Genomic DNA, 12908 nt, shown 5'->3' on the forward strand with positions numbered 1-12908 from the left:
TTCGTAGATTCCTCACTCCATAATCCACACGTCCGCTCGTTAGTTCACCAGGAACACCGCAGTTCCGATTGCTCAGCGAGTCTGGGTTATATTTCCTGTCAGAACTAAGAGCTAAAGGGAGTCGGAGTGGAACAAGAGCTCAGTGAAGGGAGGGGGGAGGAGGGAGTGTGCATCAGGAGTGTGCTCTGAAGCCAGGCTCTTTAGTGCTCGTAATGAGCAGCGCCGTGGCGGGCCGGGGGCCGAGGCCAGGGGCCGGGGCCCTGTGGGAGTCGGCCTGATTAAAGGAGTCGCGCTGCTTGCCTACACTCACTGCTTTGTCTTCTCCACAGGGGGGAAACACTAACCTGCTGCTGCTGCTGAAGAGGAACAGCGAGGTACCACCATCTCTTCCAATGACACTAGTTAGCACCAGTCAGGGGATTTAGCCGCCTTAAAGACTGCAAGTGACGCAGGCTAACACCTGTATGCTGTGTATGGATAATTTAGTGTCAGCTTACTGTTTATCTACTTATTTCTTTAAAAAACCGATGCATTGAGAGCTGGTTATTGACTTGCATGCTTAACATGGCTAGTTTCCTGAAAAACAAACCCACGCGTATTGAATTCTTTTTGACTTTCTGGTCACAAATCATCAGACAACACAATGTGGGAGAAAATCCAATGACAATATCATGGACACACATCTGAAGCAAGGGTCATTGTCCCCAGTGTGATCACTGCATTTGAAAGCATGCTAAGAAATCGATAATGTCCCTTTCCCATCCTACATAAGAGCCTTTTAAGTATGTAAGTGCGTGTGTGTGTGTGGTATGTGTACGTGTCATTCTAAATGCCATTAGGATTAAAGGATAACGTTTGTTTTCTACAGCAGGTCCTGAGCAGTGTTACTCATCTCCATGATCTCCTCAACTCACTGCAGGTGTGTTGCTGAATCTCTTACATAACCCACAAGTGTTTTAACGCAGGTTTAACGCATCAAAATGATCTTTATCGCCCCCTACACTTCCTATAAGGTACTGCAGGTTGCCGGAGTGACCACGTGTTTCATATGAATGTCAAAGATGTTGGATTTAAATATGTTTAAGTTACATTTAAGTAAAAGGTGAATACAATCATCGTAAATACTTTAGGAGTCTTGCCCAAGGATTTCTGTAGTGTGCTGTATGCAGCAGGGTTACACTAGCCACGCTAACCACCACAGAAGCCGACTGCTACCTACATCAACCGATGAACCCTGACCTGTGTTTGTGTTTGTGTGTGCTGTTCAGGCCGTAGTGGTCCAGCAGGACACTGTGATCGAGGACCGGCGTCAGGCCCTGACTGAGCGTCCTTCCTCTCGTCCCTCCTCACGGCCGCCCTCTCTGGTGGAGCAGGAGAAACAGCGCAGTCTGGAGCGCCACCGCCAGGAAGCAGCCGCACTGCAGCGCCAGCAGGCCGCTCACGCCGAGGAGAGGAGGCGCAGAGAAAAGGAGTGGGAGGCGCGAGAGAAAGAGCTGATGGACCGAGAGTCAGTATTCAACTCCAAGGAGGTGGAGGCGCAGAGGAGGCGCAGGGACCTGGAGGAGGCACGCAAGGAGCTGCAGGGGAGAAAAGAGGATTACCAGAAAGACCTGGAGAGATTGAGGGATGCTCAGAGGAAGCTGGAGAGAGAGAGGGAGCAAATGAACAGGCAGATGGAGATGCTTGAGTTTCTCAGTGAGACAGAGGTGGGTTAAGAGTCATTTAAATTATTCATTCACTCATTATCTGTAAGCGCTTATCCAGTTCAGGGTCACGGTGGGTCCAGAGCCTACCTGGAATCATTGGGCAGGAACACACCCTGGAGTGTGCGACAGTCCTTCACAGGGCAACACACACACACTGACACATTCACTCACTCACACCTACTGGCACATTTGAGTCCCCAATCCACCTACCAACGTGTGTTTTTGGACAGTGGGAGGAAACCGGAGCACCCGGAGGAAACCCACGCAGACACAGGGAGAACACACAACACTCCTCACAGACAGTCACCCGGAGGACACCCACGCAGACACAGGAAGAACACACCACACTCCTCACAGACAGTCACCCGGAGGAAACCCACGCAGACACAGGGAGAACACACCACACTCCGCACAGACAGTCACCTGGAGGAAACCCACGCAGACACAGGGAGAACACACCACACTCCTCACAGACAGTCACCCGGAGGAAACCCACGCAGACACAGGGAGAACACACCACACTCCTCACAGACAGTCACCCAGAGCAGAACCCGAACCCACAACCTCCAGGACCCTGGAGCTGTGTGACTGTGCACTGTGCTCTGGGCCCACAGTGACCCTAAAAAGGATGTAGTGGTTATAAAAGACGAATGAATGTATAAATAAATGAATGTTTTTATGGTCCTTACAACTGTTTCCTTGCACCATCACTTTGAATAATTTTCTGTAGAATGTAGCCTTTCGCATCAAACCACACTGAATGAATTCCTTTAAATCTTAAAGTTAGGTGTAAAATCAAGAAAGTTTGAAAAGTTGGCGCATTTCTCCATTACTGTGGTACCATTACTTCACATCCATAAGTCCACAAAATGTATCCCTTCTGAGCATTACTTCAGAAACTACACATCGCCACTGTTGAAAGTTTGTTACCGGAAAATCAATACGCTTTGTTAGTATGTTGAGTTGGAGCTTTTTCTTAACCTTGCTGGCATATTGATTAGTGCATGGTCCGAGAAACCCATTTGTTATTTATCCTTGGGGATGTTGTAGCAAGCTTTAAATTATTTATATCTTACTACACGAGTCACAGACACTCGACCTATGAAAAGGCATAAACAAAGGAAGCAGACAAGATACTTCAGACCAAAAGAGTGTTGACCGTGATTGTTATTGATTGTGTGTCCTGCAGAAGCGCGTGAACAGGACCCCCTCCAGCACCTCGGAGGATTCCGTGAACATCCAGAGCAGCAGCTCAGTGGAGCGGGACCTGGGGGAGGCTGAGCTGTCGGCCAGCTCCAGGAAAAACTCCCTCTCCAGGATGGACTCCAAACAAAAGGGCCGCAACCTCAACCCCTTCTCCCTGGGGCCCAAAGCCACGAGCACTGACGGACAAAAACAGGCCCAGAAAAGCCTGCTCCAGCTCACTAAGAAAGAGAAGAAGAAGAAGAAAAGCAAGAACAAGCCCTCTCAGGAAGCAGGTTAGCTCCACTTTAAGGTGCTAGAGCGGTCAAATAAAACAACGGGATTTGCAGTGAATTTAGTGCATCACACCACTTGCATCCTACATACAAACAGTTGGGGAGGTCTGCGGTGTCGTAACTAATCCTGACTGTTAGCGTTCGCACTGATCTCTACACGAATATAAGTTCTGACTGTGAATATAATGCACTACTGAGGTCCTCAGGGCATTTTATAACGTTTAAAGTAAGCGACACTTTCTGAGGCGATATAAAGAAAACAGGAGCCCATTTTGAGCATTTGTTTTGCAAGAACTACGAAAACCATTCTCCGTAACACGAGGATGTTGAGGGATTGTTACCGCGTTCCAAATCTGAATAAAGATCTCATTTAAAAGCGTATTTCAGATGAGAGCGATACATTATCATTTTTCTGTTCAAGGGACTTAAAGGCTAAGCACCACTTAATGAATATTTCACATTATTGTAGTTCCTGACAGATATAAGTATGAATTAAAATGAAAATAGCAGCTTAATTTGCTTTAAAACTGACAATTTTATTAAATTAACGGAAAAACCCGAGCTCGCTACGGAAATTCTTGAACGCGACCGTGACGTCACTGGTGGACAACAGCTGAACAACGCCGCGGTAAAACACCGTTATGACTGACTGTTATGACAGTATCTAGCTAAATAACCAACATTATTCATGACAATAGCCTAGCAATAAGCTAAACTCAAATGTAGAGGTATCGTTATTCTTGTAAATGTGATCGAAGTCGAACTCGAATTCATCCGACACTATAAACCTCCGTAATGCAGCTACGTAGCCGAGTATAATCTGAGCACCGAGTTTAGCGAGTCAAGCTAACGTTAACTAACACCAACTAAAACAGGCGAAGTGAGTGTCCTCACCTGTTTACCTCCATGTTACAGAGGCTCTTGAACACCTTTCGTTGGTGTCCTTACATGCCCATATTGTTGGAAAAGCGCCAGTGAAATGAGCTACAGATAACGGAGTGAGCGGAGGGTCCTTTCCAAAGTGCCCGTTTAAAGTGGACAAATATAGTCCGTTTTCTGGATATTTTGGGATCTTTGGGCCATTTGTTCACAGATGTCCCACTGTACATTGAATGATTGCAGCCACAAACAACACACCTTTTCATCATTTTGCATTAAATTAAGTGCAGCTTCTAGAGTTGTTGTCCACCATCTACGTCACAGGCAAGACGCCTATTAGAGTTTCCCAACACCGCTGGGGGGGGGGGGACTCAAATTCCACTGTATTTATTTGTTTGACACTTTCATATCGCTGGTGCTTAGCCTTTAAAAAGCTACTTTAAAAGATCTAACTAATGTTAAGAAGTTAAGGGTGATTACATAGAAAATTAAAAATATAATCAATTCCCTTGAACTTCACACCTACACCAAGAAATTACTGAACACCCCTCGTCTAATGTGTTAAAAATAATAAAATGACTAAAAACAATGTTTCTGCACTTATTTAAAACAAAATGGACTCCAGTTAAAAGATTCTAATGGAAGTTAAACAGAAGATAGCAATGAACTACTGCGCTGTCTTTAGCTTTTAGCCTGTTGTCCTCATCTTTCAGGTAATTTCTGTCACTGGGGCTAATCCATTCTCTTCAGTGTAATGATGATTTACAGAAACACAGCTTCCATTATGAAATATTCACAGAGCTGAAAGAAAATGGAGTTATTACGGTTTTGACACAACAACAACCTCATGTTTTACTCTGTCTGTAGATCCACGGTTATTTATTTATTTTCTTCGTAAACAGACATCAGCGATGATCACCTGGACGTTTAGCGTTCTGCGCAGTGTGAACTAGCGAGAGTTTCTCTGATTGTAAAGGTCACCTCTATCTTTCTACAGAATCCCATCTGCTGCCTCTGACCGAGCCTCCGCTGGATGGAGAGATTTTCTTCTGCTGACTTGGCCTTCACTTTCAATCAGCCCACGATACCCCCCCCCCTCCCCCCTCTCTAAGCTATCTGCACCAGCTGAATGTAACTCTACGCAGGACGCCTGCCAAAGTGCCCCCTCGCCACGTCCCTGGCACAGAGTGCCACGCTAATCAGGGCACACTTGCCCTGAAACCTTTTCATTCCATGTCCTGAGTGTGTGTGTGTGTGTATGTATGTGTGTGTGTGTGTGTGTGTTGGACATGTTTCTGTATGTGCAATTCACTCACCTCTGAATGTTACCAACTCGACTGGACTTCTCTCATCTGACCTCAGTTTACTCTTCCCTCACCTATTCCCCCGAGTTCTATCTAGAAGACTTTAAGGAGGACTTCCCTTTTTATTAAAGAGGATATGAATAGCCTGTACATTCAGGTTCACAGTCGTTAAGCAGGAGGTCACTGGTTTTCTCTCAGGAGGCGGTTCTCTCTGAACCTTCTCCTTTTTAAAGAGCTTTGGCTTTCGTTTTAAAAACCACCAAGCACTTTACACCCCGTATCTCGTACGATTACGTCATCACGGTGACGACGGGTGCAGGCGTTAACGACCCAACAACGTCTTTAAAAGAGTGTCCCTCCGATTAAGTTATTTAGTCACTGGGTTAAAAATATAATCATTCAGAGTGTACTGAAGTGATAGGAACCAAATCTGAAGTTGCCCTACAACATCCTGCATGTAACTCAGTGTCCTGGATGTGCCTAAGAATACACTAGGCCCACATTCCCCCTCAGAACAGACTGGTCATAAGACCGTGTCTCAAGAATCAGGCGGTGAGTTACTTCACTATTTTTACGCTACACTTTCAGTGAGTAAACATAAGCACTGTGGTCTGGTTCCTATCACCGCCACTAACACTGACCTCTTTAGGTTTCTCTACAAACCCAGACTCTTCTGCAGTAACTTTGAAGCTTGGGTTAAATACTCCTTTAAACAGAAGCTGACAGTGCGTCGTTCACTGTACGAATTGTACGTATTTGGGATTCAAAACCAGGAGTAACTGAATGCTCCGGAGACCGCGCCTGGGTTCCTGTCCTAATTCTAGACAAAGCTTAAGGACTAAAGTGTAAATATATGAAGCGAGTCCTGAAAGGGAAGTTACCTGCTGGACGGGTAGCGTCCGCACAGAGAACGCAGCTCCCTCGGAATACAGAATCAGCTCGGCGTTCTGTGGCACAGACTCAACAACCAGCTCTGCTCCCTGAGGTCAGAATAACCTTCTGCCCACTTTTATTTACTGTTTGGACTTTGGCTAAAAGTGTCTATGTATTTCATCATGCACCAAAACATGCGCCCTGCGATATTTCTATGGAAGACCTTTTAAAAGAATGGTTCTACACCGAGACGCTCCACAGGCCTGTGTGTGTGTGTGTGTGTGTGTGTGATGTTTTCTTATTGTCGTCCGTTGGTGAATAAATGATCTGAGATGGAAATCTAACCCACATTCGAGCAGTTAGTTCTTTTCAGGTAGCACTTGGTGCACTGAATACACTCGACCAGCAGGGGACGACAGAGATTCCTGTATGTCTCCAGGATTTAAGGTGACCCCTGCAGGCTCGATTAAAGGGACAGTGCCGCCCACTGCACACCCTGATCAGGTCCAATGGTCCTTGAGTACAGAAAAGAGGAGGGAACACCACACCCGTAGCTCATATTCCCATAGAAGAACTCCTCTATGGCCTTAAGACATCCAGGATGTTTTCATTTAGTTTCGCAGGCTTTCCATAAGAATTAAGCAGGGATATGTCAACGGTGTATATTTGGTAATTGTTCGTAAAAAGTACAGTGGCGTAGCCTTAACACGAACGATGAAATGCACTAAAGTCGAACCCAGCATTTTCTCAGGAGCGCAGGTTTCAAACCTTTTGTTTAAAGAAGATAAAGTAAGAAATACTTTGTATTTGTGTTGTTTTCTTGATAAACTCTGTAAAAAAAAAAAAAAGGGCAAATGTTTTGTAAATAATTTGTGAAAGATGTTAACTGTATAAGAATGGACCACGTGTTTAATTTGTGGTTGATTTTAATATTTTGTAAGAAGTCTATTTATCTGTGATCACCACGTTTGGAGGAAAAATGTAATGTCCTCTGAATAATAAACAAATCTAAAACGTGTTTCAATTGATTACACATTGATATTATCTTCAGTGCTTTCCTAAGACTAACATCTTGGTCTTAAAGGTGCAGTGTGTAAGAATTAGTGACATCTAGTGGTGACTCTGCAGATTGCAGCCAAACGATTACCCCTCCCTCCCTCCCTTTCCAAGTCTGAGCTTCGGCCTAAATCGTCATGAGCCAGTGTTTAGTTCGTCTGATCTGGGCCACCGCTGTAGAAACAGCTCTCTGAGTACGACCCCCTCCCCGAGTAGAAGAAGGGCTTGTTCTAAGCGAACAAACCCGCAGCGATTCATATTTAAATGTGATTATATTCTAATGGAAACACGGTTTTGTGTACCACACTTCATTTCTGAAAATAGATCTTGGCAAATCTCACACACTGCACCTTTAAAGTCACCCTCAGCATCAGATAGAGCTCTTGTCCCTGGTCATTCGACATGATTCATCAGATGATGTTCATCGTAGCTTTGAAAAGACTGAATTCATCTGTATCCAAAGTGTTTTGATGTTTTCTTGCCTCTGAAACAGTTTTAATGACATCACCGTGCACCAGCGGGTGAAGGGGGAGTAATATCACCTGTAACGTCATGTTCCACCTCCACCTCCCACCAGCTCCACGCATCACTGAGAGAAAACACTCAGCCAGCGCCGAGACCCCCCTGATCTCTGGAGAACGTCACAGAGAGGAATATCCGGAATGGTTACAGATTAATGTCGACTTAAATCGCGTTCTTCCACTTAGAGCTCCTGCGTAGCGTGACTTAAGCTCAGATTAAACAGATTCACTTTCACTTCATTAATGGACCTTAGGCAAGAGACGAACAAAGCAGAAGAGGAGCCCATTGAGTCGGGACAGTGATAGATGTGGATTCTGAAAAGTGCGTACGTTACGTTTAGGGCTGTTTATCACATTTGTGGCGCAGCAGGTAGGTGTCGCAGTCGCACAGCTCCAGGAGCCTAGAGGTTGTGGGTTAGATTCCCGCTCCGGGTGACTGTCTGTGAGTTGGTGTGTTCTCCCTGTGTCTGCGTGGGTTTCCTCCGGGTGACTGTCTGAGGAGTGTGGTGTGTTCTCCTCGTGTCTGCGTGGGTTTCCTCCGGGTGCTCCGGTTTCCTCCCACTCTCCAAAAACACACGTTGGTAGGTGGATTGGGGACTCAAATGTGCCAGTAGGTGTGAGTGAGTGAATGTATCAGTGTGTGTGTGTTGTCCTTTGAAGGACTGCCGCACACTCCAGGGTGTGTTCCTGCCCAATGATTCCAGGTAGGCGGTAGTGTGGTGTGTTCTCCCTGTGTCTGTGTGAGTTTCCTCCGAGTGACTGTCTGTGAGGAGTGTGGTGTGTTCTCCCTGTGTCTGCGTGGGTTTCCTCCGGGTGACTGTCTGTGAGGAGTGTGGTGTGTTCTCCCTGTGTCTGCGTGGGTTTCCTCCGGGTGACTGTCTGTGAGGAGTGTGGTGTGTTCTCCCTGTGTCTGCATGGGTTTCCTTCCGCAGTCCCAAAACACACGTTCATAGGTGGATTGGCGACTCAAAAGTGTCCGTAGGTGTGAGTGAATGTGTCTGTGTGCGTTTGTGTCTGTGTTGCCCTGTGAAGGACTGGCGCCCCCTCCAGGGTGTGTTCCCGCCTTGCATCCAATGATTCCAGGTAGGCTCTGGACCCACCACGACCCTGAACTGGATACAGTGAATCTGGGTTACAGATAATGAATGAATGATTGAGACATATTCTATTATATGATGGAAAATAGACCAGGGTCCTTTAGAATTTTAGGGAAAATTCTGCTGGTGTGTTTGATCCTTGTGGTATTTTGTCAAATCCGATGTTTCAAGGCCTCAAACTGTTCACTTGCGGAAAATATGGAGAAAATGTCCCCTTCAACGGAGCTGTAGTATTTTGTGGCAGGTACATTGTGTTGTTATGAACATTTACAGCCGTCTCCAGATAGAAATCATTAAAGGAGAATAGTTCTCGAGTCCAGCACTGGACTATTCACTCGCTCAATAAACGCCACATATATTTCTATTATTATTTCTGTGATCCTCTTTCTGAAGGCCGCGAGAGACGGATGGACATTTCCTCAGGGCCGAGCTGAAATGAAAGCAGCTCATCCACTAACCTCAGCGATGGTCCAGGCTCGTCTCTGCTGCCAAACGGAATCAGATTTGCTCAGTGTGTGCAAAGTGCTCCTTCCAACGCAATCTGCCTGCTCCGAGCCTCCTCCTCCAGCAGCTGCTGGCTCTGTGGCCATGCAACTGGTCGCCAAACTGTTGGTTACGCAGCCGTGAAACCTGTTGCTAAGGTAACAGTGGATCGGGATGGCAGGTACAGGCAGAGCGCCTTCAGAGGATCACTCTGTGATTTTGAATTGCTTTCTTAAGTGCGTGGCCTTGGTTTAAGGATACGTTTGGTGTCCTACAGAACAACACAGAGGATGAAGTTTATATTGTGATTACGGTTTGGCTTTGATCACGGCGTCTCTCCAGCTTGGGTCTGATTCACTGCTTAGTGTGGAGTCTGCACTACAACAATGAGATTGGCCATCATCCATCATCCTAATTACTCAGTATTTATAGTGGCTGGTGTGGCTGCTACTCTCTACACTCACTGTGGTGGTACCTGTCACTGTCAGCGTGGTGGGATCTCAAAGGCATGTCTTAGTCTCACTAATTTGGGGGAAACAAATTAGACCATTCATTTATTCATTCATTGCTTGTAAATTCTTATACAGGTGAGGGTCGCAGTGGATCTGGAGCCTTCCTGGAATCATTGGGCGCAAGGCGGGAACACACCCTGGAGGGGGGCGACACACACACTCACACATTCACTTCCACCTTTTGAGTCGCCAATCCACCTACCAACGTGTGGGTGGACCGTGGGTAGAAATCGGAGCACCCAGAGGAAACCCACGCAGACACAGGGAGAACACACCACACTCCTCACAGACAGTCACCCGGAGGAAACCCACGCAGACACAGGGAGAACACACCACACTCCTCACAGACAGTCACCCGGAGGAAACCCACGCAGACACAGGGAGAACACACCACACTCCTCACAGACAGTCACCCAGAGGAAACCCACGCAGACACAGGGAGAACACACCACACTCCTCACAGACAGTCACCCGGAGGAAACCCACGCAGACAAAGGGAGAACACACCACACTCCTCACAGACAGTCACCCGGAGGAAACCCACACAGACACAGGGAGAACACACCACACTCCTCACAGACAGTCACCCGGAGGAAACCCACGCAGACAAAGGGAGAACACACCACACTCCTCACAGACAGTCACCCGAGTGATTGGGTGAGTGTGTGTAACTGTCCACAGGTGTGAGGGACTGGGTGAGTGTGTGTAACTGTCCACAGGTGTGAGTGTGTGAGGGACTGGGTGAGTGTGTGTAACTGTCCACAGGTGTGAGTGTGTGAGGGACTGGGTGAGTGTGTGTAACTATCCACAGGTGTGAGTGTGTGAGGGACTGGGTGAGTGTGTGAAACTGTCCACAGGTGTGAGTGTGTGAGGGACTGGGTGAGTGTGTGTAACTGTCCACAGGTGTGAGTGTGTGAGGGACTGGGTGAGTATGTGAAGCTGTACACAGGTGTGAGTGTGTGAGTGTCTGGGTGAGTGTGTGATGCCCTGTGTTGGTCTGGTGCTGAGTCCAGACTGTGTTCCTGCCTTGTTCCCACTGAGATGGGGTCAGACCCTGATCAGAATGAAGTGCTTACAGAAGACAAATGATTTAATAAATCTCCTTGTAAAATCAATAACAAATAAGTTGTTGTCTCGTCAGTGCGGTCTCTACACCTCTCTGGTGGAGATCTACTCTGTGGTTGATAGAAATCCTGCTGTGTAAAAGGGAGCTGTAGTAAATTGATTCTGGTGTGGGAGGCTCAGACAGCCCTCACTGAGTCATCCACGCTCTGCGGCGGGTTACAGGATCCGGCCAAAGGTTTGTGGACACCTGGAATAAACGATAATACGCAGTAACAGCTTCTACTCTTCGGAGAAGGGTTTCCGATAGGTGTGGGAACATTGCTGTGAGGATTGGATGGCATTAACCATAAACATTAATGAGTTCAGGTTTACAACCTCTCGCCCACCCAGTGCTGAGGGCCTTTATACCGCTCTAGTGCAGCAGACACAGCTGACATCCCTCGCTGTAAAGGCTTTCTATAAATGTTTGGGTGTAAAGTGCAGCAGGAAAAATTCTAATTCCACGCACAGCGCAGCCTCAGCTCCGAAGACAAAATGAATCACCAGCATCAGAGCAAACAGTCTCCTTGTGTTTTCAGATTCCTCTAGGTTTTCTGAGGTTAGCTGAGATTCTTGTGTGTGTGTGTGTCTTTAATGAATAGATTGGATTAAATGATTACATCAGGGAAAGCCTCCAGAACCGTGGGCTTAAGTAGCCAACCCACTGGGCTGTGCGGCTAATTTTAGCGCTGGGGACGGCTCCAAGACTGACTCGTGCACGCAAACCTACACAAATCCTGAGACCCTTCCTGAAGACTTGATCTGATTCATTTTAAACATTAAAACTGCTACAAACAAACACAGTTTGAAGGACAGCAGTGGGATGCACCGAAGCAGCTGCACATGAGCCGAAAGCCGCCATCATCAATGTCAAATGTCGGCTCTGAAGCAGTGGAACTCTTCTCTGGAGCGGTGTTTTGTTTTTTAAATCCAGAGCTGATCATCCACCATCAGTGGATTATGCTCTTATTCCTGCCATAAAATCCTCACAGCAATGTTCCAAAGCCCAGAGGAGTAGATGCTGTTACAGCAGCCAAAGTGGACAAACTCCCACACTTGAGTGAGAGCACAAGGACAAGGCTAAACACAGCAATAAATAAATAAATAAGATCACAGAGTAAAAACAGAGAAAACGGGAACGAAGAGAAAAGAGAACTGAGCGAAAACGGCTAAAAACCAGAGCTTCTGCTCCATTCACCCTGCGTCGGAGTGAATAGCGAGCGGTTCAATATCATCAAGCGCTGAAACATGGGGAGAACACTGCTGTGGTGTTTGATCCTTGTGGTATTTAGACCAAAACTGGAAAAAGGCTGTATACTGCGTTCCCTTTAAGTAACAGTACTTTAAACAGAGTATGGATCAAGGCTGAGATTCACAGAGTGTAGCTGGTGCAGAGCTTTCGCCTCCGACTGCGAGGTGAATTTACCTGGGGCTGAATCTGAAAATGCTTCATATTTTTCTGCTTTTTGTTTTGCATTGACAGCAGCTATTATTTCACACTGTGTGTATTTATTTTTATCTCTTTCTGCGCAAGATTAATCTCATTGATTGTACCTCTTTAAATCGGCGATGCATCATTGAATGCTGTAAATGAAAGAAATGAAAAAATCAATTGGACTTTTCTTTTATCTCAGCGTTTTCCCAGCGTTGTATCAGCGCAGACGAGTCATTTACCCCTGCGTTCTCAGCTGCTTCTCCATCCACAGGAGAACCATGTGGGGAACTGGAACGGAAAACACTTGTACGTTAATGTAGATTTATTCCAACACTTACTGTGTACAAAAGAATTTTCAGGCTTCCAGTTTCCAAAGTCTGCATAGCTGATACTTCAAATGGAGCCTAATAGGGTCCGCCGGGATGGAATCAGCTCCACTGGTCACACCAGCCACACTCTG

The 12908-nt window shown here is 46.5% G+C and overlaps 1 protein-coding gene across 5 annotated transcripts in view; it reads left to right on the top strand.

Moving 5' to 3' along the window:
* The window catches only part of LOC136671549 (A-kinase anchor protein 13), a 77262-nt gene extending 70010 nt beyond the window's left edge, over positions 1–7252 (top strand). For 4 of the 5 annotated variants that reach the window (XM_066647269.1, XM_066647271.1, XM_066647273.1 and 1 more), the window contains 5 exons: positions 330–374; positions 869–919; positions 1269–1706; positions 2896–3184; positions 5061–7252. In XM_066647269.1, the coding sequence (XP_066503366.1) occupies positions 330–374; positions 869–919; positions 1269–1706; positions 2896–3184; positions 5061–5119 (882 nt within the window). In that variant the 3' untranslated portion in view covers positions 5120–7252. The remainder of the gene's footprint in view (positions 1–329; positions 375–868; positions 920–1268; positions 1707–2895; positions 3185–5060) is intronic. The other variant, XM_066647270.1, reaches the window with a different exon arrangement.
* Positions 7253–12908: the final 5656 nt, after the last annotated feature.

The sequence above is a fragment of the Hoplias malabaricus genome, chromosome 16, assembly GCF_029633855.1.
Source record: "Hoplias malabaricus isolate fHopMal1 chromosome 16, fHopMal1.hap1, whole genome shotgun sequence".
Classification (NCBI taxonomy): Eukaryota; Metazoa; Chordata; class Actinopteri; order Characiformes; family Erythrinidae; genus Hoplias; species Hoplias malabaricus.